The sequence below is a fragment of the Lissotriton helveticus genome, chromosome 10 (assembly GCF_964261635.1).
Source record: "Lissotriton helveticus chromosome 10, aLisHel1.1, whole genome shotgun sequence".
Lineage (NCBI taxonomy): Eukaryota > Metazoa > Chordata > Amphibia > Caudata > Salamandridae > Lissotriton > Lissotriton helveticus.
In genome coordinates, this window is record NC_136071.1 from 23,211,069 (window position 1) to 23,238,582 (window position 27,514).

At 49.9% G+C, this 27,514-nt stretch overlaps 1 protein-coding gene across 1 annotated transcript in view; it reads right to left on the reverse strand.

The window, feature by feature from the left end:
- The window catches only part of LOC144785787 (protein bicaudal D homolog 2-like), a 140,251-nt gene that overhangs the window by 18,814 nt on the left and 93,923 nt on the right, over window positions 1-27,514 (reverse strand). Inside the window, exon 8 of the mRNA XM_078664597.1 lies at window positions 9,409-9,627. Coding sequence (XP_078520723.1) covers window positions 9,409-9,627 — 219 coding nt within the window. The remainder of the gene's footprint in view (window positions 1-9,408; window positions 9,628-27,514) is intronic.

Consider the following 27,514-nt stretch of genomic DNA (forward strand, 5'->3'; position numbering starts at 1 on the left):
GACTGTGCCAAGTGTAGAAGGTATGGCAATATCTGTACAGGAGTAACCTGGAGAGGTGACAGTCCGTGTTCCACACACCATATGCAGAAACGTTTCCACTTGAGAGAGTACGTTCTGTTGGTACTGTCCGCTCTTGCTTTCGCCAGTACCTCCCTGCATTCTTGCGGGATGTCTAGATGGCAGAATTCTCTGTGCTCAGGAGCCAGGCTGATAATCTGAGCGATTGTAGATTCGGGTGTTGGATCTGTCCGTTGGACATTGTCAGCAGGGTTGGGTGCTGTTTCAGACTAATCGGAGTCCTGATGGAGAGGCGATGAAGGTCCGAGAACCAGTGCTGCCTCGGCCAGAACGGGGCAATTAGGATCAGGGTACAAGGCTCTGCCTTCATCTTCCTGAGGACCCTGGGAATCATCGGGAATGGCGTAAAAGCGTACGCAAATACGCTGAACCAACCGATGGAAAGGGCATTTCCGAGTGACCTTGGTTGGGGACGACAGCTTGCGTAGTTTGGGCATTTGGCGTTCTCCCTGGTGGCAAACAGGTCGATTCTTGGGACTCCCCATTCTGAGAATACTTGATCCAATGTACTCTGGTCGAGCTCCCATTCGTGAGTGAGAGACGTCTGTCTGCTGAGTGCGTCCGCAATGGTATTGTCCTTGCCCGGGACATAGTCCGCTTTGAGCGTGATCCCCTGGAGCACTAGCCAGTTCCAGATTCCTTGCGATAGAGTGAGCGAACGCGTTCCTCCCTGTTTGTTCAGGTAGTGCATCGTCGTGGTGTTATCCGTTCTGACGAGCACCTGGGAGTTCTGGATACGTGGTAAAAAGGCCTTCAGTGCCAGGAACACAGCTCGCAGTTCCAGAAGGTTTATATGGAATTGCGTCTCCTGCTCTGTCCATTTGCCGCTTACTTGGAGGTCCTGGAGGACCGCTCCCCATCCTTCCAGGGATGCATCCGTGGTGATCACCAAAGGTGCTGCTGGAAGTAGGAATGGTAGGCCTGTCGACAGATTCCTGTGGTTCAACCACCATTGCAGGGTCTTGGACATTTGTGGTGTTATTCTCACTATGTCCTCGAAAGAACCTGTACTCTGAGTCCATTGGCACTCCCGTCGACGGCGGACTTCTCGTCGACGCCGTCGACGTACCTGTCTTCATCGTCGATGGGTTCCTCGTCGACGGTGTCGTCGTCGACGGTCCCGATTTCGTCGTCGATGGGTTCTTCGTCGACGGGCCCAACTTCGTCGTCGAAGGTGTTTTCGTCGACGACGGCTTCGGCAGTATGACAGATGGTATAGGTCTACCCGCCGACGACGATGATGGAGTGGTCGTCGTCGAGGCGAGAACAGACGACGCCGTCGTCGTCGACACCGCCGTCGTCGTTGTGGAGACGGCGAGTGGCGTCACAGCTCTTTTTAGTGTTGAAGATGACGCAGGCTTAGTGGATGAGTGCGCAGGCTTCTTAAAGGCATGAGAGCCTTTGTCAGACACTGAAGAAGTTGTAGATTTTGCCTCTGAAGATTTCTTTTGTACCTTCATAGGAGGAGTGTCTGAGGGGCCAGGGGGGTCCCCCCTTGGCCTCTTGAGGGAGACTTCCGAGGTCATGGAGAAGCTGCCCTCTGAGGACTCCACATTATCCCTCTGTTTAAGCCTGTCCAGCCAAATGAGAAGTCGACCTTCCCTATCCCTCAAGGTCTTATTAGGGAAAGAGCGACATATTTTACAGTCTTTGGGGACGTGGTCCGGATAAAGGCAATATAAGCACAGGTCATGCTTGTCCTCCACATGGAGCCTTTTCTTCCCACAAGAAGAGCAGGCCCTGAAAAGGGCTTTCTTCTGGGATCCAGACATTCCTTAAAATTGTAAGGAAAGAAATCACTTACTGCAAGAGAAGAGTCTGAAGTATCTCAGTTGAAGAATTTGAGAAGGAAATCCTTTTCACAAGTGAAAAAGTAGGTTTAGAAGAAATCCTGAGGAGAGCTCAGGTTGGAGACTCCCTAGCACAACGTGCGGTAGAAAATCTGAGAGACTGAGGCTCCTGCCGGGAAGGTTCTAGAGGGAGGTGATAGCTGATTGGCTGGCTCTAAGAGTTTGGTCCTTTTTTGCATAAGGACAAGGATAGGCTACTAAGGTGAGGCCCTTAGGCCTATTCTTCTTTATGTATGTCTATAGGACATTACTTTTCTATATACCGGAGGCTCCCGTCTCGACGACGGGGAATGATTCAGGCATGTGAATCTATGAAAGACACCCCTAATACTGGATAACATTGAGCGCCCGACAGCTCAAAAGCACCCTGCACCCAGCCGCCCGAGTGCCGCTGGCTGTGACCTCTTTGCCCTATCCTACTTCCCCCCTTGCCCAGAGCAAGTGACCAGGAGCCCAGCTCCCAGAGTCGGTGGCCTGCTCGCCAGCAGCCACCAACCAAAGGCCCCCTTTCCCTCATTGAATAACATTGGGCCTACCTACCTCTGCACCCGGCCGCCCCTGCGCCGCTGGGACTGAACCAACTGTGCTCACCTGACCCTGGGGGACCCCTGAGTCTATGCCCAGAACCCTAACTTCACAAACCAAGTACTCTCCTGGAAACCGGTAATCCACTTACCGGCCATTGGATAACATTGACCCATTTTTTACTCGAAATTTTCTAAGTGTGAAGTTTTGAAAACTGAAAATATTCCTATAAAATTAGCCAAAGTCCGAATTCGAAAATACTCACCTGTGAACAGGAGAGAAGCCAGTACTGTACCTTTCAGCCCAGTACTGAACCGCAACAGTAATCCCTAGTGGGTTTACTAGTAACCTGCATTTTCTCCATAGGAACCCATTGTCTGATTTTCTATGAAAATTCTTCTGTCTTCTTTTGAAAACTGTAAATATTCCTTAAAAATCGTACGAAATACTGAAACGCAATTACCTGCCTGTTTTGAGTTAAGCCCCCAGTGCTAGCCCTAGGAGACTAGTGCTGGGTTACAAAAGTAACACGATCGTACTTTACCTGTAACCTGAATTTCCTCCCATTGAATAACATTGTGAGAATCACCTCGAAAAGTTTCTAAGTGTGAATTTTAAAATAGCTTTATATTCAGGAAAAATCATCACTGACTAAAACGTTTTTGCTAATCTGGTTTCAGCTTAGACCCCAGGACTGAATCCAAGATCTAGTCCTGGGACTACCAAAGTAATCCCTAAAGTAATCAACTGTACTTTCCTATGAAAACTCATTGAGCTCAATGCTAGAGTGTGTTTTAGAACTGTATTGCTTATTAGCTAACCTGTGATTAATGTGTATACAAACTTATTGCTCCTCTGCAAAGTATTTACATGAGAGTACTCGTAATGTGAAAAGTATATTTTTAGAACTGTTGGTTCTAAAAATAAAACCACCATATCTCTGGATATACAAACAATTGGCCTGGAGTTCAGTCCTTGAGTGTGTGAACACTGAGTATGTACATCAAATGCTTTACACTGTCCTCTGGTACTGCCTTACTGCTCGACCAAGCTACCACTTTGGAGAGTAAGGTCAGTTCTGACTTTAACCTCTGTTATACCTCTGGGGTTGGTGGACTCTATACACACTGTACTTCCTTCTAGTCCAGTATATATAGAGCCACTTTCTCACACATGGGCACCGAAGAGCGTGGAACCTGAAAAGGGCAGGTTGGCAATCCGCTGCTGAGCCTCCGGTTTCAGGAAGGTAAGCCGCAACCAGGATTGCCGCCTAAGTCACACCGTGACAGTATCCATGGGCTGCCACACTGATGATCTGGTTTGACACCATCATGCCCTCATTAAGAACCTCCTGAAAGTCCTTGCGCTTGTCCCTCGGAAGGAGTTCAATAAAGTGCTAGAGAGACTCCCACAAGGAGCGGTCATAGCGGCCCAAAAGGGCAGTCGAGCTTGCTGCCTTCATGGAAGTGGCTGCTATACTGCAGACCTTCCTAACCTCTGAGTTCAGTCTTCGGCTCTCTTTGTCCGGTGGTACCGTGGACGATGGAGCCGTCGAGTGCTGTTTCTTAGCCGCCACCACTATAACCGAATCCGGAGGAGCATCCGTTCAAGGAATGCGGGGTCCGAGTCCAGGGGCCTGTATTTCTTCTGAAGTCGTGATGGGGCCGACTTCAGAGGCAGGCGTCAGGAACAGTTCCATAGCCGGTTCCTCCAAACCAGGCACTAGAGGAAGCAAGGGACGTGAGAGTTGCTTCTGTTGCAGTGTCTCGAAGATGACAGAAGTGGAAGAGGTAGGCGCAGCCAGCGCGATCCCCAGTTTAGCCGCTCCCCTGAGCAGTTCATCTTGAAAGGTGGCAATGTCATCGACAGAAGACACCCTCGTAGGAGGCGAGTCTGACAAGGTCGCCGAATATCTTCCACCACTAGAGGAATCAGTGTTCCTAGTGTACCTTGAGCGTGACCTCTCATGGCAGCGACAATGTTGAGATCTGGTGGAAGATCCGTGCCAGCTACGAGAGCGATGCCTCGTCCGGGAGCGAGATCATGGCCTTCTGGGCAAAGGCAGAATCACCGGCACAGGTGGTTGAGGCTGAGGCGGTGGTGGTGGTTTGGGCGGAGCCAGAGGAGGAGGAGGAGGAGGAGGCGTCGGAGTCTGAGGCCGTGGAGGTGACAGACGAGGGACCACAGGCTGGGCTGTCTCTGGGGACCTAGATGGTGAATAGGTCCTGGAGTATTCAGAGTCCGAGGAACAAATCACTCTCCTCTTACGGGCAGGCCTCGAAGATGGCGCCCTGGAGGCCGTATCCCCTGATGGAGAACGCCTGTGCCGTCCCGACATAGGGCTGTCAGATGTGGAAACGCTGACCACCGAGTGTAACTTCCTCCTCGACGTCGACTTTCCTCTCAACGTCGACTTGCTCCTCGACGACGAAGATCTCCTTCGACGCCGACCTGCACGTCGAGGTTGACGGCGAGCGGCGGTGTCGCCTTGACGGGGAGCGCCGATGTCTTTAGGACTCAGATCGACGATATGTCGACATCGTCCTCGACGCCAACCTCGTTTGAGGTCTCGACGTCCTTCCCCTCGACGCCGAGCGTCAACGTCGTTTAGACCCAGAGTCCTGGGTCGACGGGGAGCATATCGTAATCATACCTTTTGACCTCATAGCTATCGACGTCAACCAGGACAGATATCGTTTCTGGGCCTTCTTGGGACTGGGGAGCCCCCCAGAGGCCGACGCATGCGAAGTGGAAGATGACCGATTCCCTCCATGCCCCAAGGTCCCACCTGCATCCTGATGTCTTCTCAGCTCCAGGCCTTGAAGGCGGATCTTCTCCCGTTCAGGCAGGGTCCTCCTGGAGAATGACTTGCAGATGATACAGGAGTCAGGAATATGAGAAGATGGAAGACAGAGTATGCAAACCCTGTGTGAGTCTGACTTGGCCTTCTTCCTGTCACACTCGGGGCACTTGTCAAAGCTGGCAATTTGACAAAAAGAGGTGGTTTAGCTGCTCATAAAAGACCGCAAATGGAAGATAAAGGCCCCAGACATTGAGTGAAACACTAAAACTATCAAAAAAGCTCCAAAAAGGAAGTTATACCAATAAAGGTACAGCTCAATGCTCCAGGGTCCTGCTAGCAGGAGCCGGAAAAAAGAACTGAAATAACTTGCCTTTGGCTGTGCATCATGGGATAATGAGGGTTCCTTAAAGGCACGGTATCCTTTTTCCAGACACATAATGGAAGCCTATGGGGCATGTCTGTCCAACCCTTCCTCTCAATCATGACAAAGGATTCTTGTGAAGGGGAGTTTTTCTATGTGTGAAGCTCTGTAAAATATGTAAATTTCAATATTATTTGGCTATCCTTTTTCACTTCAGGATGAAGTGCTGGCCAATGTAGCCTTGTTAATGTCAGGCTGCATTATTTGTCTTTGATTTTCTCTTTAGTATCTATGCAGGACTGCAGGAGAGGACAACTTAAGAGACTATTTTGATTGCTCCAGGGTCCACGCACATGGGCGGGACTATTCACAGATTATCACTATAACAGAGATTCCCCTACTACAGAAGTCATTGTTTAGTATTGTTGTTTAAGGAACGGGTATTGTTACCTTGACCTCTTCATTTAAAATGGTTTGCTCTATAGGAACGTCTGTAGAATGTTTTAGGAGCTAAAGTTTGTCCCTGGTTTTTGTATGTTAACCCAGTGTTGTCGGAGATGGTAGATCTTGCACCTTGCTTATAATTGAGCCTACGAAAGGAACTACAATATGTGCTTGTCTGGAGAGCCCCCGTTGACTATGCGACTCCATGTCTTTTTATTTCATTTCTCAAGGGCTGTCTCCACTTAGGTCCGAAAGATGTTCCTAATAAAAAGGCAGGTTTAAATAGCTTGTACCGCAGGCTTAAATCATGAAACACAGAGCCATGTATCCCTACGTAAAAGAATACTAGTATTTATACCTTTAGCAGCGGTGTCCGCTGCATTTAATTCACATTTAATGGAACTGCTGGTAATGATTTTTCCCTCAATAATAATTTCCTGCCCCCGTTTCCTGTGGTAGTCTGGGAAGTGTTGGGCGAGCGCCTCCATTTCGTCCCATATCAAGCTAATGGAGCCTGGTTGTTGACTATGAGCCAATGGTTAACTGCTTGCACAGCTACACGTTTCCTGGAAGCATCTATTACTTTAGACTCTTTCTCTTGAGGTGGTTTGGGAGCTGGCCCGCTTTCTTGCATTAGAGACTACCAGAGAGTCGGGGGTTAAGTGACCTATTCATAGGATCTGATGGTGCAGTCTTATATATTTTGTCAATGCATGGTGTTAGGACTCCACCTGTGACAGGGTCTTTAGAAATGTCGCCTGCGTGCCGTATCATGCCCTTAAGGAGTGGTAGGTATTGTCCCCCCTCTGAGCATTAGACAGTTTCTAAAAGAAAATCGTCCTCTATTGCGTCCTTATATAGGGAGATATGATGGAAAGCTGCTGCTGCCCTGGATATTAAATCCTGATACGCAGAGGCATCATCGGGTAGTGATGGCCGTGCGGGATAGATATCAGGGTCTGTATCCCCTTGTGGTGCAACATTATAGTCCTCCCAAGCAACTCCTGGGTGTCTGCTTTGTGGTATATCCTCATCATCCTCTATTATGGATGAATGAGGAGACATGTCATCTGCCTCAGATAATTGAAGTGGTGGAGTAGATGGTGGGAGCGGTGTTAGTGGGTTAGGTGAAGTTGGAATAGGGAGTTGAAATGGGCTAGTGGCAGCATCCGTCTTTTTCTTTGAAGGCTGTAGAGGAACGTCAAAAGCTTCTTGGAAAGATAACCTATTTTTAGAAGAGTGTGGATTTGCTGGTTGAAACACTATTTTCTTAGTTCCAGGCTGAATCGAGAGTGTTTTTTTTTTTTTTTAACTTCAGCAGAGCCGTTCTTACATTAGATCGAGGATCGCCTCCAATGGAGATTCCGGACCAAAAACAAAGCATTTCGGTGGAGGGAACTTCGGTTTAGTTGGGAGATGTTGTCGGATCTGAATGGTCTGTTTTTGTTTTGATGCAGAGACCGATCATCGAGGGGCTGTAGACCCAGAGGTTGAGGAGGTAAAGGCCCCTGCTGCAGGCCAAACGTTTGGAGCCGAGCCAAAGGGAGGGGGATCCAGATTCAGTTTTTCGGTGATCGCCATGGCCTTTCTGCAGTGGCGGACTGTGAGCGTTTTTTTTTGGATGGAGCCAATGTTTTGGGCTTTGGATAAGGGGAAAAAGTACTCACTGTCCGATGCTTTACTGCCGGCTGAAGGGTGGCAGAGTCCTGATCGGATTGGGACACAGAATCGGAATCACAGTGATTTCTATTGTGCTGCTGAAACTTCCTCCTGCTGTCGACCGAGGATGCCATGGCACCAGGTGATTGCTGGCCCAACGTCAACTAACCTAGTCTTCAATATCCGAGTTTACTCCTCTCTCTTGACATTCAAGGATAGTTGATGAAAGGACTGTGTTAACCACCTAATTTTTCATGCGGTATTTTTTTTTATCCTTGGTTTGCTTCCTTACTGCCTGCCTACTATGTAATGCAATATCCGTCTGTTCTTTTTACAGGATGTATGTAAAGTGCTCTGAAACCTACGGGTAACGCTAGCGCTATATAAAACTTTCCAAATAAATAAAAATGTCCGGTACAGTTTACGCTTGCCTACGGTGCATTTCTTAGCATCCAGCACGTCGATCTCGAAGAGTCATTTTTGATCTAAAAGACTAGCAAGCCTCAAAGCTATCCTCTTGATGATCGTGCGAGAGGCATAGGTTGCAAACGGATTTGGTATAGGGATACTTAGAGTAACACTTTGGACAGGAGGGGAATTGTGTTTGTTCCACTAGGAGGTCATTTTCCCATAAGGTATCAAACATGGCCTTGTTAAATGGAAACAAGGGCTCCAATGTGTCTGGCCCTGTCTGCAAAATTTAAGTAAGGACTCAAGTCTTGGTCTTGACTGAAGGCATCTGCAATTCCTGGACCACAGCCACCTCTCGCACTATTACTATAAATTATGCATTCTCTTCCATTCTTATAGAATCTAGAACTCCATCTGTGCGATTTCTGTGCTATGAATGGCTCTAAACCCAGATTGCGAGGGGTCAAATTAGACACCGAATACTGGGTAAGTTGTTGGCTAACTAGGCTTTCCACAATCTCGCCACAATAAGGGAGAAGGGAGACGGGCCTGTAGTTTGCTGAATATAAAGGGTCCACATTAGACCTTTTCAGGATGGGCATGGCCGGTGTTATTTTCCACTCCTGAGGTAAAGTGGCAGCATCCAGGGAAAGGTTACATAGTGATAGGATAGTGGGGATGACAGAAATGGCAAGTGTCACCATTATGCGAGCAGGATCAGGGGGTAACCGGACTTCATCTTGCTCATCATGTCTAACACGGATTCTGGAGTGATAGATTCAAAATACTCCAGAGCAGTGGAGGAGTTATGAGTGGAGAGGATGATGGAAACAGAGCCAGTAGACGGGAGGCAGTTGGAGAGACTCTTGTAAATATCCTCAAAGTGGTTAGCTAAGTAAGGCGTTGCAAAGTTCCTGTGAGACTGGAGTTGGGGGAAGTGCAAGCGTTTGGTGGCGTACCTTGATCAGAGTCAGAAACAAAAGATAATGGAGCCTCTGTTGCTGCAGCTGACGGGGGAGAAGCATAGGTACAGAGGCAGGTTATGAAGTTGGTGTCACTAGAGCGTCAACTGATAGTTGTTGAAAACAGAGCCGAGACATTTGTGCTGGCAAATAAATGGAACGTGAAGGGCTGAGGCTCAGTCTGAAAGAGCAGCATTAGAAAAATAAGTGGCTGCGAGTGTTCACAGTTGCAGATGCCTATGTGGATGACAGCCAGGTAAAAGGAATATATCACACAAATGTATTGGGTGCATCGTTAGTAACCAACTTGCTTACCAGTTTGGCTTAGGTGCTCTAACTTTGGACTTCGAGGTCAGTTTTTGGCGGCTTTTGCTCGACTCATCAGTGTGAGTCACAAGGCTTTCTAGGCGCTCCGTCAGCGCCAGCTTCTGTTGGATGGCCATTCGCAGCAGTGTATTAAGGGTTTTCTTCTCATCCTCCGCAGCAGCGAGCTGACGCTGCATTTCGTCCAACTGGGAAACATATTGGTCGCATCTATTGGCAAAAAAAGAAGCAGAAAAAATATTATGGATTCAGATATGCATTACTACCTAGAGAAACGGTCGATTCACAACACTTTTAATATCTTTAAGCAGCACGATCATTTAAAACAATGGAAAAAACAACTGTTTTCTATTCAGCAGTGTCAGGGGAAAAAATAATTGTGAGGCATGACAAACAAATTACTACATGCCTCTAACTATCATTCTCAAAGGGGTGGAGGAAATCATAGAGGACTATTTCCAAGTCAACAGCAAAACATCCTGTAAATAACTGATTATTAAACGAGGTGGATGACTACCCACCTCAAAGAATAACCACAACCCTCGTCAGTGTGAAACTTAATTTCACTAAATTATTCTGAACTGAACCACCGGGTGGTTATGGCACAGAGCAGACAGGCTTAACCAAGGGCAATGTGTACAGTTTTTATGCTGCATCAAAACAGTAAGAAAATAGATCCCTTTCTATTCAGACTAGAAAGGGTGGAGGGCTTTATACCCCACATACGCCCTACTCTGGCTTTCATTCATACTGGGGACGCCCGCTATTAAAGGGGTCGCTAGTGTGCACTGGCTATTTTTAAATTATAATAGACCCCGACAAAAAAATCGAAATGTTAAAATGCTCCCTGGAATACAGCCGAGTCCATCTTGGGTTTTAGAGACCAGGATGTGCCCCGATGAGGGAAGAATGCCAATAATAGAGAGGGCGAAGGTCCTTTACAAATCTAAATAGGTTTCCTTTGAGTTGCATTCCAGTCTATCTTTTTCTATTCCAACAAATCTTTGTTGGAGATAGATTGCAAGATGCTTTGTTGTGATAAAGAACAAGTTACTTACCTTCGGTAACGCTTTTTCTGGTAGATACAATATCTGCCTGTGGATTCCTCACCTTGAGAATATCCCCCTGCGTCAGCAACATTCGGAAATTCTTTTTTGTAGCTTCGCGCCGACGTGGACCCGGACGTCATAGAGGCACGGCATCGCTCGCGACTCCGCTGACGTCACCGACGCCTATATTAGGCCCACGCCGGCGTGATGACATCAGTTCCGCCCTTTTTTCCGTGCCTTCGAGGCACACGGACGGACCAATGACAGTAGACATATACACAGTATACGCAATAAAAATATCAAGGTAACACACACAGTGTGAAGCAAATGCAATAAAACATTTGACAATAAAATAAATACATAATAGAAACACTGGCATAGAAGAGTGGACAACGGGGAGGCGGGTGGGTCAGTGAGGAATCCACAGGCAGATATTGTATCTACCAGAAAAAGCGTTACCGAAGGTAAGTAATGAATATGCTACTTACCAGTATGCATCTGTTCTTGGCATGTAGGGCTGCTGACATTCATATCTATAGCATAGATCGCCGCCTAGTGTTGGGTCCGGATGATTGCACCTTGTTGTCCTGGAAGAGTCTTCGAAGTATCACGAGATAGGTGGCTCCTCCCCTGGACTACAGTGCGCATGGGCATCGACTCAATCCTTAGATTGTTTTTAGCCATTGTGGCAAAGATAGAGTGCAATAGTGTAAACGATGACCATGTCTAAGAGTATGTGTAAGAAGAAGAAGTCTGCAACCGCTACGGGCGCCGGGGAGGAGGGCGGGCGATATGAATGTCAGCAGCCCTACATGCCAAGAACAGATGCATACTGGTAAGTAGCATATTCAGTTCGAGGCATGTGGGCTGCTGAATTCATATCTATAGCATAGAATACATAGCAGTCCCTCCACTAACGGCGGCTGCCCGTGCCAGTTGCAGAAGCTTGAAAAAGTGTTCTACGAACAGCCTGCCCTACAGCTGCCTGCTGCTTGGAATGTACATCTACACAGTAATGCTTAGTGAACGTATGTGGTGTAGACCATGTGGCTGCTCTACATATGTCTTCCAAAGGAATATTGCCTAGGAATGCCATGGAGGCCCCCAACTTGCGAGTGGAGTGGGCCCTGGGGGGGACCGGTAAAGTGCGCTTAGCTTTGTGATAGCAAATTTGAATGCACTTAACGATCCATCTGGCAATTCCTGCTTTGGAAATGGGGTTGCCTTTGTGCTGGGCTGAGAAGGCAACAAAGAGCTGTTGTGTCTTTCTGAAATCTTTTGTTCTGTCAATATAGTACATTAGCGCTCTTTTGACATCAAGAGTGTGGAGCATTCTTTCGGCTACAGTTTCGGGGTTTGGAAAGAATGCGGGCAGTTCTATGGTTTGATTGATATGAAACTGCGACACCACCTTTGGAAGAAACTTAGGGTTAGTGCGCAGCACAACCCTGTTGGAATGAATCTGAATAAATGGCTCTTGTACAGTGAGCGCCTGCAGCTCACTGACTCGCCGTAGAGAAGTAATGGCAATGCGAAAAGCCACTTTTCATGTTAAGAATTGAATCTCACAGGAATGGAGAGGCTCAAAAGGTGGGCCCATCAACCTGGTGAGGACCACGTTGAGGTTCCACACAGGAGCTGGCGGGGTCCTGGGAGGGATGACGCGCTTCAGGCCTTCCAGGAAGGCTTTAACGGCTGGCACTCTGAAAACAGAGAGATGCTGCCTGTTTTGGAGATAAGCCGCTATGGCGGATAAGTGTATCCGAATGGAAGCATATGCTAGATTGCATTTGTAGAGATGTAACAAATAGCAGATGATATCCGGAATGGATGCATCTAGCGGGTTGATATTGTGGTTAGTACAGTAAATTACAAACCGCTTCCATTTAGCTGCATAGCAAGCTCGGGTAGTGGGCTTTCTAGCCTCCCGGATGATGTCCATGCATTCAGGAGGCAGATTAAGGTAGCCAAACTCTAAGACTTCAGGAGCCAGATCGCCAGGTTGAGCTGTTGAGGGTCTGGATGCTGAATGTCGCCATGGTTCTGCGTCAAAAGCCTGGGTGTGAGGCGCAGCCTGTGATGCGGCACCACGGAAAGTTCTAGAAACGTGGTGTACCATGGTTGGCGTGCCCATGTTGGAGCAACCAGGATGAGCGTCATCGAGTGTTGCTAGAGCTTTCTTGCCACCAGCGGGATTAGAGGCGCTGGGGGAAAAGCGTACGCAAATCTGCCTGACCAGTTCATCCATATCGCATTGCCCTGCGACTGTGGGTGGGGGAACCTGGCGGCAAAGTGTTGGCATTTTGCGTTTTCCTTTGTGGCAAACAGGTCTATCTCTGGATGACCCCACTGCTGGAAGTACGGGCGGAGTACTGATGGATGTAACTCCCACTCGTGCATCTGGTGGCTGTACCTGCTGAGCAGATCCGCCATCTGATTGTCCTTGCCCGGGAGGTGTTCCGCCATGAGGAAGATGTTCCTCTGAATGGCCCACTTCCACAAGCTCTGAGCCAGATGAGACAACTGTGGAGAGTGTGTACCTCCCTGCTTTTGAATGTAGTACATGGCCGTCCTGTTGTCCGTCCGGATCAACACGACTTTGTTGCACAGATGTACTTTGAATGCCTTCAATGCCATGAAGATTGCCATCAGTTCTAGGTAGTTGATGTGCATCTTCTGTTGCTGCGTCGTCCATAGTCCCTGCACCGTGTAGTGGAGCACATGAGCTCCCCACCCCTGGAGAGATGCGTCCGTCGTCAGGATAATCTGTGGCACAGGCTCTTGAAACGGTCGGCCCTTGCAAAGGTTGTGTGGATTCCACCAATGCAGAGAGCTGTATGCCCGACCGGTCACCAACACTAGGTCTTTCAACTGCCCGTGAGCCTGATTGCACTGACGTGCCAAGCACTCTTGGAGCGGACGCATATGTAGCCTCGCGTGTGGGACTATGAAGATGCAGGAGGCCATCATGCCTATCAACTGCATGAACACTCTCGCAGGCAGTGAGTGTTGTGGTCTGAACTTTAGGATTAGCGACTGGATGTTGCCTATCCTTACTGGGTTTGGTTGAGCCGTAGCCGCCAAAGTGTCTATCGTCGCGCCCAAATACTGCCGCACATGTGCTGGCTGAAGGTGCGACTTTGGATAGTTGAGCGAAAACCCCAGACTGTGAAGAAGGTGAATGGTGTGGGACATGTCGGCTGCGCACTGCTGGGCCGACTTTGCTTGAACAAGCCAGTCGTCCAGGTAAGGGTAGACATGGACGTTCTGTCTCCTGAAGTGCGCCGCCACTGTCGCCAGACATTTCGTAAACACTCTGGGGGCTGTGGTCACCCCGAAAGGGAGGACTTTGAATTGGTAGTGCTTGTTTTGGATGGTGAACCTGAGATATTTCCTGTGGGAGGGGTGGAGTGGGATGTGAAAGTATGCATCCTTGAGGTCTAAGGTTGCGAGAAAGTCTCCCTGGTTTAGCAATGGAAGAACCTGTTGCAGTGTCAGCATGTGAAAATGTTCTGAGAGGATGTACCGGTTCAGGGGCCGTAGGTCTAGAATCGGTCTGAGCGTCCCGTCCTTTTTTAGGATCAAGTAGTACAGGGAATATACCCCTGTGCCTTCTTCCTCCACTGGCACGAGCTCTATTGCGCCTTTTTGCAGCATGGCCAGAACCTCCTGCTGCAATAAGTGTAAATGCTCTTGTGACATAGGACGGTGTTTTGGGGGCATGTTGGGTGGAGTGTCTGTCAGCTCTAAACAATAGCCGAACAGGATAAGTTGCGTGACCCACCTGTCTGTGGTGATGGACTTCCACACTGACAGGAACCGCTGGAGTCTCCCCCCCCCCGACAGGTGTTGGGGGTGGTCGGGGGGCAGTGACAGGGAGTCACTGCTTGTTGGTAGCAGAGGAACGGGAACTGTTGTTGCCTCTGCCTCTGCCCTTGGAGCTGTTGCCGCGGTATCTTCCTCTACTCTGCTTGGGGTAGGATGACTGCGCCCCACCTTTGTTGAACTGCGTCTGCTGTGACATTTGGCCTCTGGTAACACCTCGATTGCCTGAGCGACGAAAAGTGTTCCCTCGAAACTGCTGTGACTGGAGGGCCCCCATGGACTTGGCAGTCTCAGTATCTTTTTTAATTTTCTCAAGGGTGGTGTCCACCTCAGGACCAAATAGCCGGTCCGGGTTCACTGGTTGGTTGAGGATGGTCGTCTGTATCTCGGGTTTGAATCCGGAAATTCAGAGCCAAGCCTGCCTCCTCAACATCACGCTAGTATTGATTGCCCTTGCCGCTGCATCAGCAACGTCAAGAGCACACTTTATAGCAGCGTTGGAAATGAGTTTGCCCTCTTGGACAAGCATCTCAGCCCCCTCCTTGAATTGCTCTGGCAGGTGTTGCAACAGGGTCTCTAGGGTGTCATAATGTGCCCTGTCGTATCTGGCCAATAGCGCCTGTGTGTTTGAAATGCGCCAGATGTTGGCCGCCTGTCCTGCTACCCTCTTCCCTGACGCCTCCAGCACTTTTGACTCTTTGTCCGGGGGAGGAGCTTCACCCGTGGTTTGAGAGTTCGCTCGTTTGCGAGCATTAGAAACCACCAAAGAGTCCAGCGGCAATTGGCCCCTTATGTATGGTGGATCGCCAGGTGCCGGTCTGTATTTCTTCTCAATCCGAGGGTTAACAACCCTTGCTCTCGTGGGCTCCTTAAAAATGTCTGCAGCGTGCCTTAGGGCCCCCTTTAGCATGGGAAGAGTTTTTACAGTTTTTTCTGCAGTGGAGAAAGTGTCAAAAAGGAAGTCAGCTTCCACAGGGTCAGCATGCATATCCACATCATGGTTCTTAGCTGCCCTTTCTATCAAAGCATGAAATGCCGTTGAATCCTCGGTGGGAGACGTCTTGATGTTGAACACCTGAGGGTCAAGGGTTGCCTGCTGATCCCCCTGATCACCTGTGTCCACCCACGAGTCCTGTTGCTCATCAGGCTCAGTGTGGGCTGGGAAATTATACTCCTCATCCTGCTCCTCCCCATCTTCTCCATCTGAATAGGTGGGTGATGGCGTTGCACCCTGTGCAGCGTGTTGAATTCTGGGTTCAACCAGTACAGGAGTGTCTTCTGCAGGCCTTTTGCGTTTCAGAGGAATCCTATAGGTCTCCAAAGGCTGTGACGCCGTAATCTTCCTCTTCAGAAGCGTCAGCTTCCCGGTGTCGGCGTCGATATACTGCTCCGACTGCTCTGACAAAGAGTGTTGCGGACGCGTTACACCCCCAGCCGGGGGAGTCGACTTCGACCTCTCCAGGGTCCTTGGGCACCGATCTCGGTGCAAAGGCCTTCGGCGCCACCTTAGGTGGTAGCGTGAAAAGGATTGGCGTCGAAGCCTGTGGCGTCTGGACAGCCTTCTTCGCTGCGGAAGGGATCTTCTGGTCCGACGCGGAAGCTCTGTCCTTAATACGTTTGAGGGAGTCCGAGACCTGCTTCGTGAAAGAAGCGGACGGCTTCGTCGACCCGACCGATGGCCTCGGTCCACCCCCAGAGGAAGACTCAGGCGTCGACACCTTCTGCGGTTCCGATCGAGGTGCCGGAGCATCTTTCGGCGGTGCACTGCGATCCCCGACCACAGCAGTGGACGCCGACGACTTCGCCTCGGCAACCTTGACCCTTGGCGTCGTCGTTCCAGACTTCGGCTCCGCGCCCTTGGTAGCCGTTGTGTCGACAGGCCTCTTGGATTTCGGCTCGACGGCCTTGGTGTGAACGGCCTCAACCGCCTTCTTGGGCTTCGGGTCGACCGCTGTGCCCGATGTCGAATCGACGGTCTTTCGTGAGCTGTGCTCCTTGACCACGTTCGCCGCCGTGGAGGGTGCGACAGTGCTCTTCGGCTTCAAGGCCTCCGAAGACGACTGTGTTGATGGTGGAGCAGACGTCTTCGGTTTCGATGGTGCGTCGGCCATCTTAGTTTTCGTCGATACCGAAGGTTTCGGTTTCGATATTGGTAATGGCGGCTCCGCAGAAGTGTCCGTGGCCGGGCCGGAAGGCGGGGCCGTGGATATTGGTGTAGGGTCTAGGGTAAGGCCATGTGGCGATCCTTCGACCCGAGCCATAGTAAAAGTACGAACGGGGTATAGCTCTTCCTCCGAACTATCTTCCATGGCCCCGTAGGCCTCCTCGTCGTCCCCTACCTCGTCGACGAGTACCTCCACGTCCTGTCCCTCGGCGTCCGCTTCGTAGTTGGACTCGACGACCACCGAAGGAGGTGAAACTTGAAGATGGACCTGTTGCTCGTCCGCTTCTTCATTGACGAAGATGTCCACTGGTGCTGGAGCTGATCGCCGGGCCTCGAGGCGCGCCGCGCGCCGAAGCTTGATGGTTTTCTTCGATCTAAACCTGGAACAGGCCATACAGTTGGCCTCGTTGTGGTCCGGCGACAGGCATTTGTTGCAAACCGGGTGGACATCGATGTGTGGGTATTTGGATCCACACACGGGACAGTGTTTGAACGGACTCCGTTCCATGCCGTCGAAGTCTTGCTGTGTCGACTGGACCTCGATCCTCGAAGTTCCACAACTCACGGGATATCCGACTCGAAGAGTTGGATTAAGTGAGGCACCGAACGCGAAAAATACCGACGGTTAAAAGAAGGCCTTTTGGCCTCGAAAAACTATGTTTTGATCGATTCCGAACCGGAGTTTACGAAATCACATCCGAACCCAATGGCGGAAAAAAACAATCTAAGGATGGAGTCGATGCCCATGCGCACTGTAGACCAGGGGAGGAGCCACCTATCTCGTGATACTTCGAAGACTCTTCCAGGACAACAAGGTGCAATCATCCGGACCCAACACTAGGCGGCGATCTATGCTATAGATATGAATTCAGCAGCCCACATGCCTCGAACCTTGTTCTTCTGATAGATACATCTGCCGTGTGGATTCCTCACCTTGTGAATAGAGTCCCACAGCAGTCCCCACTCCCGGAGGAGGGTGTCCACTCTTCTAGACCAGGAAATCCTGGAGGACAGAGCGTGCAAAGTGACCGTCCCTCCTCACCTCGGAATCCAAGCAGTAATGCTTCGCGAAAGTGTGGAGGGAAGACCAAGTTGCCGCCCTGCAAATATCCTCTACAGGAACACCTCTAGCCAATGCAGAGGTTGACGAACTTAGCTCTTGTAGAATGAGCCCTTATACCATCTGGAGGTTCCTTACCGGCCAAAGAGTAGCAGATCTTTATACAGAGGACGATCCATCTTGATAAAGTTCTTTTATGGACCGCTCTTCCTTTCTTGCAGCCAGCAAAGCCAATGAAGAGCTGGTCATCCAACCGACAGTCTTTAGTTCTGTCCAAGTAAAAAGACACCGCCCTCTTGGGGTCCAGACGGTGTAACCTCTCCTCCTCCTTGGAAGGGTGTGGGGGAGGATAAAAGGTAGGGAGGTTAATAGATTGACCAAGGTGGAAAGGAGTCACCACCTTAGGCAGAAAAGCAGCCCTGGTCCTAAAAACCATTCGATCAGCATGAATGGTCAAGAAAGGGGGCTTGGAACTAAGAGCTTGAAGCTCACTTAACCTCCTTGCCGAGGTTATTGCAAAGAGGAAAACTGTCTTCAGAGTCAAAAGCCTCATAGGACATTTGTGAAGCGGTTTAAAGGGAGCACCCATCAGAAAGGTCAAAACAAGATTTAAGTCCCACTGAGGCACAATAAAAGGAGTAGGAGGGAACTTATTCATGAGGCCCTTCAAAAACCTTAAAACCACAGGAGATTTAAAAAGAGATGGCTGGTCAGGCAAGCAGAGAAAAGCCGACAGCGCTGAAAGACAGCCCTTCACTGTGGCAACAGCAAGCCCCTGTTGCGCCAGAGAAAGGGCAAACTGGAGAACATCAGACAAATGGGCTCTCAAAGGGTCTATGATTTCTCCCCACACCAAGTGACACATTTTGACCACCTATAAGAATAGATGGACTTAGTGGAGTCACGCCTGGCTGACAAGATGATATCCACCACGTCAGGCGGGAGAGAAAAAGAACTCAGGTTGCCCCGTTCAATCTCCAGGCATGAAGGTGTAATGTCTGGAGGTGTAGAACCTGCCCCTCCATCTGGGAGAGGAGATCTGCCCTGTGAGGGAGACTGAGCGGCGGGTGAGAGGAGAGGTGGAGAAAGTCTGAGTAACACACCCTTCTTGGCCAATCCGGAGCGATCAATATAACTTGGGCCCGGTCTTGGCGAATCTTCCTCAGACCCCGAGGAATCAAAGGTATGGGAGGAAACGCGTAAAGGAGTTGCGCGTTCCAACTCAACTGAAACGCGTCCCCCAAGGCTCCTTGCATCGGATACTGGAGACTGCAGAATGACAGGCAGTGAGCATTCTCGCGAGTGGCGAACAGATCCACCCGAGGAGTCCCCTACATCTGAAAGAGGTCGTGAACAACCTCCGGGTGAAGCCTCCACTCGTGGTCGGCAGAGAACTGCCGACTGAGACTGTCTGCACGAACGTTCTGAACGCCGGCCAGATGATTTGCCATCAGACAAATCTGATGGTCCTGAACCCAGGACCAGAGACGCAGAGCCTCTCTGCAGAGACACTGCGACCCCACTCCTCCCTGCTTGTTGATGTACCACATCGCAGTCGTGTTGTCCGTCAGGACCTGCACAGATACACCGCGAAGGGAAGGGAGGAAGGCCTTGAGTGCCAAACGAATCGCCCACAATTCCAGAAGGTTGATGTGAAGCAACCTTTCCTCTGGAGACCAAAGACCCTTGACCTCCAGGTCTCCCAGATGAGCACCCCACCCGAGAGTGGAAGCATCCGTTATTACTGTGGCCACAGATGGAGGAAGTTGAAAAGGCTTTCCTTGTGACAGATTGCCTTCCACGCTCCACCAAGACAGATCCGCTGCAGCTTCTCTGGAGATCCTCACTGACTCCCTGAGATCTCCGTTGTGCTGATACCACTGCCTGCGGAGGCACCACTGGAGTGCCCTCATGGTCCAGGGTGCATGGTTGACCAACAGAATGCAAGAAGCCATCAGATCGAGCAGGCGAAGAACCTTCAGGACTGGAACGACCGCTCCATTGTAGAACAAAGGAATCATTTCCTGTATGTCGCGAATCCTTTGAGGAGGAGGGAATGCACGACACACAGTAGTGTCCAGTACCGCACCTATGAACAGGTTGCACTGTGAGGGCACCAGGTGAGACTTGGGTACATTTATCGAAAAACCCAACCTGTGCAACAACTGAGTTGTCTCTTGCAGATGATGGAGCACCTTCTCCGGCGACTCCGCTTTGATCAGCCAGTCGTCCAGATACGGGAATACAGGTATCCCCGACCTCCTGAGATGAGCTGCCACCACTGCCATCACCTTGGTGAAGACTCAAGGCGCAGTAGTAAGGCCAAACGGAAGGACTGCCAACTGGTAGTGTTGCGACCCAACCGTAAAACGGAGATACTTTCTGTGCGACTTCAAGATGGGAATATGAAAATACGCATCCTGCAAGTCGATCGACACCATCCAGTTTTCTTCCAGCAGCGCTTGAAGAACCTGTGCAAGAGTGAGCATCTTGAACTTTTCCTGTTTCAGGTAAAGGTTCAAGATCCTGAGATCCAGAATTGGCCGAAGCCTGCCATCCTTTTTGGGGATCAGGAAATACCGGGATTAGCATCCCTGACCCCTTTCCTGCTCTGGAACCACCTCTATCGCACCTTCTCGAAACCGCGCCAGGACTTCTTCCAGTAAGAGAAGCAGGTGGTCCTCCGAACAATAACCCTGGCAAGGAGGGTAATTTGGAGGAAATTCCCGAAAGGGAAGAGCATACCCATTCTCTACAAGATTGAGAACCCAAAGATCCGATGTTATCAATTCCCAATCTTGTAAAAAAAATGGGTAAGCCGGCCCCCCACTGGGCCCACATGATCCGGAATGGCGGATCTAGGGCTGCTTTGCTGCGGTGGTTGGGGGCTGGGATGGGGAAGAGGAGGAAGCGTTACGGCCCGAGCTCTGGCCCTTTGCTTGCCTCTATAAGATCTATATAATGTGTTTTGCTGCTGCTGTGGCTGCTGCTGGGTTGACTTATAGGTTCGAAAATAAGATCTGCTAAATCCTCTTGAACGTCTTCCAAAAGTGCCCCTTGATTGGAGACCCAACGACTTTGCTGTCGCCCTGCTGTCTTTAAAGAGTTCCAAAGCAGTGTCTGCTTTTTTTCCAAACAATCCAGACCCATCAAATGGAAGATCCATTAATGCCGCCTGGACATCTGTGGAAAACTCACTAGACTTCAGCCACGCAGCTCTTCTTGTCGCTATGGAAGAGCCCATGATCCTCGCCACAGAATCTGCTGTATCCAATCCACTCTGAATAACCTGCCTTGCTGCAGCTTGAGTATCAGAGATTACCTCTTGGAAGTCTTTTCTATCATTCTCAGGTATCTTGGGTACCAACTGTTTCACAGTGTCCATAAGAGTGTGGATATAACGTCCCATCAAACAGGTTGCGTTTGTGGACTTCAAAGCCATACTGGCAGAGGAGAAAACTTTCTTAGCAGTCTGATCCTGTTTTCTCGACTCCTTTTCTGCTGGGACCTGCGGAAATGCACCCGATGATCTTTTGGAACAGGCCGCCTGCACCACCAAACTCTCCAGTAGAGGATGAGAGGTTAAAAATTCCGGGTCCGCAGGAGCCACTCTATACCTCCTAGCTACAGCCCTAGATACAGCAGGACCTGATACAGGATTCTTCCAAATCTCCAAAATTGGATCCTTTAAGGCATCATTAAAAGGTTAACAATGGTTCAGTTACTGATGAGGGAGAGTGAAGAACCTCGTGAGCAGATTAGATTTAAATTCTGCAGTTGGTAGAGTAATATTCAATAAATTTGCAGCCTTTTTTATCACTACATGATAAGGTGTCACGTCCCTTGAAGGCTCAGCAGAAACCGAAACAAGGTCCCATTCAGGTGACCGTTCTAGGCCACTAGCTACAGATAGGTCCTCAAAAGGATCCTCAGACTCTTGTAGTTCACCTTCCTCTAGACTCTCCTCTCGATATCTTTCCTCCTCCATCAACCTCTGGGCTTCACGCCTTGATCTTTGCTTCACATTCGAAGTCGTTGGATCCGCCATCGACTCCGATGGAGCCGGAGCCGGCGTCGAACTCTACGTCGGACGAGGAAGAGATCCACGACGACGCTCAGGGTTCGGCATCAAAGGAGACGGAACTGGCGTCGATGGAATCGGAGTCATCGATCTCGGCGTCGATGGCTTCGGAGTCGAAGGCCTCGCCGGAGTCGGATAATGCCAATGGGGCACTGGAGCCGGCATAAAGGGCGCAGGTGCATAGGATTGAGGAACACCCAGACCATATGCCAACGGACCCATACGACCAGTAGGAGCCCCAGAGGGGTACATAGCCCTTGAATAAATCCCGAACATCGCATTCAGGAAATGCGTAGGATTCTGACCTGGAGCCGGGAAGGCAGGGTATGAACCCCCAGGCTGTTCTTGACGGCGTGGAGTTGAAACGACGTCGACAAAAGACAGCTGGCCTCCTTCCTCGAGACGAACGGATCCCTCGACCCCTCGCAGTCCGGTTTCTGAGCCAACCACAGCACCGAAACCGCCCTCATCGCAGCCACTGACGACATCAGAGCCCTGCTCGACAACGGGGAAACAGTGGCACTCATCCTCCTGGACCTCTCTGCAGCGTTCGACACTGTCTGCCACCGCACCCTAGTTCAACGCCTCAGCAACATCGGCATCCAAGAGAAGGCACTGGAGTGGATCGTCTCGTTCCTCGCCGGAAGAACACAGAGTTCGCCTCCCCCCCGTTTCGATCCGAGGCCACTAAAGTCATCTGCGGCGTACCACAAGGATCATCACTCAGCCCCACCCTCTTCAACGTCTACATGAGACCTCTTGCAGCCATCGCACGCCAACACAACCTCAACATCATCTCCTACGCCGACGACACCCAGCTGATCCTCTCCCTCACCAGGGACCCCGACACCGCCAGAACCAGCCTACACGAAGGGATGAAAGACGTCGCCGAATGGATGAAGACCAGCCGCCTGAAACTGAACTCAGACAAGATGGAAGTCCTCATCCTGGGACCATCACCCTCCGCCTGGGACGACTCCTGGTGGCCCCCCGCCCTGGGCACCGCTCCCAAACCAACAGACCACGCACGCAACCTGGGCTTCATCCTGGACTCCTCCCTCTCGATGACCAGACAAGTCAACGCCGTCTCATCATCTTGCTTCCACACCCTACGCATGCTCCGCAAGATCTTCCGATGGATCCCGACCGAAACCAGGAAGACGGTCACCCAGGCACTCGTCACCAGCCGACTGGACTATGGAAACCCCCTCTACGCCGGAACCACAGCCAAGCTACAGAGAAGACTCCAACGCATCCAGAACGCATCCGCCCGACTCATCCTGGACATCCCCAGACGCTGCCACATCTCCAGCCACCTGAGGGACCTGCACTGGCTCCCCTTCAACAAGAGAATCACGTTCAGGCTCCTCACCCACGCACACAAGTCTCTCCATGACCTGGGCCCCAAGTACCTCAACGACCGCCTGACCTTCTACACACCTACCCGTCAGCTACGATCGACCAGCCACGCCCTCGCCACCGTTCCACGCATCCGAAGAGCCACCGCCGGAGGAAGATCCATCTCCTACCTGGTGGCCAAAACATGGAACTCCCTCCCCATCCACCTTCGACTGACCCAGGACCATCTCGCCTTCAGAAGACAACTCAAGACCTGGCTGTTCGAACAGTAGCGGACCCCTTCCCCCAAGCGCCTTGAGACCCTCCCGGGTGAGTAGCCCGCTATACAAGTGTTATGATTGATTGATTGATTGACCTCCTCTTCGGGCTGGTGCACCAGAGTCTTACGACCTTCGGGCATCTGAGCCTCTCCCTCTCCAACCACCTCCTCCTCACCTTCATCCTCCCAACCTGAAGGATGGGATGGGTCCGGAGATGGAACAGCTTTCTGCTTCGGCGAACTCGGTGAATTCGCATGCGACGCCTCAACTTTGGCATCCTGTTCTTCCGAAGCCGAAGATACTATCACCTTCTTGACCAGTTTCACCTGCGACTTCGGCTTGGAACCAGATTCCTTCCTTGATCGATGTCGGGATTCATGGGGTCTCTTTTTATGCTTCCTTTTTGAAGATCTTGAAGCATGGGCCGAAGACGAATCCGATTGTGACCTCGATCGAGACCTTGACTTCGAGCGTCGAGTCCGCGATCTTGATTTCTTATTCTCTTTTCCTTCTTTAAACTTGGCAACAAGAAGTTTTGCCTCTCTTTCCCGTAGGGCCTTCGGTGTCATCTTCCTGCAGGATTAGCATTCTTCGACGTCGTGGTCGGAGCTCAGACACCACAAACAGCATTCATGTGGATCTGTGATGGACATTATCTTGTTACATTCTCAGCAGGCTTTAAATCCGGTCTTTTTCGAGGTCATGTCGAAAGAGAGAAGACAAAGAGACTAGAAAGAATAGCAAGTAACAAAGTTACAGCAAAGGCTACAGACGATCCCAGAAAACCGTTAGCGTCGACGACGCGGAAAAAAGGGAACTGATCTCATCACGCCGGCGTGGGCCTAATATAGGCGTCGGTGACGTCAGCGGAGTCACGAGCGATGCCGTGCCTCTATCGCGTCCGGGTCCACGCCGGCGCGAAGCTACAAAAAAGAATTTCCGAATATTGCTGACGCAGGGGGATATTCACAAGGTGAGGAATCCACACGGCAGATGTATCTATCAGAATAGTTAAATATCACCTGACCAATGGACTGGCTGACACAAATAAAAGTAATCCCAATTCCAGATTGCAAGGACAATTTCTTTAATTCAAGCTTTAACTGTGCCCTCTTCTCTGGTGACAAGGTCTTTGCAGTTGTCGACTGGACCTGCATCCTGTACGAAAGGTGCTACTGCGGTTTCGGATTACTTTGTCGGTTGAACTCATACTGGGAGTATACAAACCATATTTAAACCCCAACAAACCACATACAAACAGCAACAACACGACTTTGAGAAATCAAACCACATCAATCCGGCTGCCAAAGGGATCCAGTGGAACAAATAAGTTTCTATGCAAGAAACAAGAAACATTTGGGGCAAAGGAACCAAATACTGGCAAAATATGGGTCTCCGATACAACTTGGCCAATAATCTCAGATAAAAGAATGCAAGTTTGATCCTCCAAAAAGAAACACAGGAGGTAAGACAACCACAAGTTAATTGTTACACCTCTGGATCGACTTGGACCACCTTTCCAGGGCTGTTCCAAGCTTCTGTGGCCCCTTGAGGGCACTGAGATAATCCCCTTAAAGGAAGCAATCGCATTCCCACCCAATTAAGACTAGAACCCATTACTCCTCTTTAGAGGTGGAACCGAGCAGGATGCCTCACACAAGCAGACTGCCAAGCCCCAAAACTGGTTATCTAGATGTGAGAGACCAATGCCACTTGCCCTGCCACGGATCAAGTTCCTGTGTCTGCACTATGAACCCCAGCTCTAAGGAGGGATAAATGGGAACCCGTTTAGGGTTTTTACCAATCTAAGAAATAAATAATCAGAGCCCATGGTCTGCAGTCCCTGAAAATTAGCAGCAGCATCATCAGGAGTGAGGTCGCCAATAGGGTGAACTGACATTCCCAACCCAGCCATTAAATTGAACAAATAATGTTCAAATGACTAAAACCAAAATAATTCCTAAAATATTGTGTATGGATTTGTGTTATCAGACTATGGTTACGGTTTTACTCTGGTTTACGAAGGTCTCATAAGCTGGACATGACCGCATTCTTTCAAAGCACTGATTCAGCAACGCTTTCCTCCAAGCTGGAACAATAAAGCCCTGAAGGGGCAGCAAAAACAAAAAAAAAACACTCTTCTGACCCATCTGGCTCAGAATGTACGTCTTTTCAGCGCCTGTCCTCTGGTTGCCCTCCTAGAACTAGAACAGAGGGGAGCAGTCAGTTGATTTGGGAACCATTTGAACGGGAAGTTCATGGCAGCACTCCAAATGAGAGGTCACGAGTCCGCTGAGCATGCGAGGATCGTTTTGGAACAAACATGCAATGAGCTTTAAATATATTCAATTGGTATTTTGTAAATGGTATCTGGAGAGATGGCTAAGGGGTATAATATTTATTGGTACAGATGTATCTCACTATTGGGGAGTGTGGGGGGGAGGAGATCTTGGCACAAAGCTGGCCAAATTATAGTGATAATTTTTATCTATCACACAGCTTACAGAGTTTCAGACTAGGAGACATGAGCAGGTTAAGAGTTGAATCCAGTTTTGATCCTTTCCTTCCGTTCTAGTTGGACTTGCACGTGTCATGACTGAGATAGGACTTGGGATTGGGGGGCAAGTCGGCGAATGTGTCTGAAATTTCTATTACTGCTGACCAAGACCTCCAGTGTCCTTTGTCAGTGTAAAAGAAGGAAAGATACTGACTGAGAGAAAAACATAGCATGCTATCTTGATGTAAGGTCCCACAATGGTGCCAGTTGACACTCCTGCGTAGCCTTTCCAAGAGCTCGCACAGTCCTTCAGTTATGCAGCTGCAGTGAGTAATCAGAAACAAGCATTTACAATGCAATGGTCTCGGCAGCATTAAAGGTAGAGCTATTGGCATTGCTCATGATTTTTTTATTTTTTAAATCATAAATAAATGGCATTGTCATTTACATTGCCAATAGCTTCATCGATTGCATATACGAGGCCTATTGCATTAGCACCCACACACAGAGTAAGTGGTAGAGTGAGAAGTTGATAGTGAGTAGGAGAGAGTTATCAGTAAAGAGTATTAGAGAGCGCATCAGAGCTGTGTGAATAATATCAGCTGTGAGCCCGTGCCTGAGGTGCATCATCAGAGCTGTGTAAATAATAACAGCTGTGAGCCGTGCCTGAGGTGCATCATCAGAGCTGTGTGAATAATAGCCGTGTCAGCCCCGTGCCTGAGGTGCATCATCACAGCTGTGTGAATGATAACAGCTGTGAGCTCCTGCCTGAGGTGCATCATCAGAGCTGTGTGAATAATAACTGCGTCAGCCCGAGCATGAGGTGCATCATCAAAGCTGTGTGAATAATAACAGCCGTGAGCCAATTATCACGTATTCCATTTTTAAAGTGTACTGTCTCGCATACCAGCGCATGTTGTCTCAGTTAGTATTGATGCTCCGGTCGAGGTGTAAGTATCGATAGTTAAGTGGAACACATGAGTAACAACTTCGCCAAAGAGCAGCATTAACGTGCTAAGGAAGGGCAGCGGTAATGCGGGGGGTTTGTGGCACTATAAACCATCCCTTTTAAAAGTTGGATTAATGATGCGGCGCAAATAGGGTTGAAAATATCGGCCACGATGCCCCGTCCTCTCCTCCGCCGTGTGTATGTGTCTGCTCTCCTGGGCCGCTCACAGTTCACCTTACTTTCTATCAGCTTCTAGGTTTCGGTTTCTTTCTTACTCATGCGTGTGCATCTGGCTTTCGAATACTTACGGCGTGAGCTGCAATGAAGTGGTTCCTCGCTGTCGGCACCAAGTTCTTTCTACTTATACCCCAAAGAAAAAAAGCTAATAATGTTATTCAATGTCACGTTTCACTTCTGTAGATGTACAGAGTAAAAAGCGTGGCACGGTATATATGCGCTTCTATGTCCAATTATTCCCAGCTGCTCTTTTAGAAGTTGCAGCTCGTGAATAGATGTCTCGGAAAAAAACATGAAGCCGAGAGCGAGCCGCATTTAAAGCTCTCCCGGCCTGTGTTATCAGAATCCCTGAGCACTGCTGCCCACAAGCACAGAGCACCCACTGACACACACTGCACTGCCAGACAGAAGCGTCCTAAGCACGGTGCTGGGGTCGTCCCCAGAAACGCATTGAACATTGCACTTTCCTAGCTCGATATCATCTTCTTCAAGGCGCCCTCGCGTATTAGACACTCCTTACCTACTCACGCGTACACAAGAACAACCACTCCCCTCCGACGGACAGAACCGGCGCCCTCAGTACGGTGCCGGGATTGCCTCTAGCAACAATGTTCTT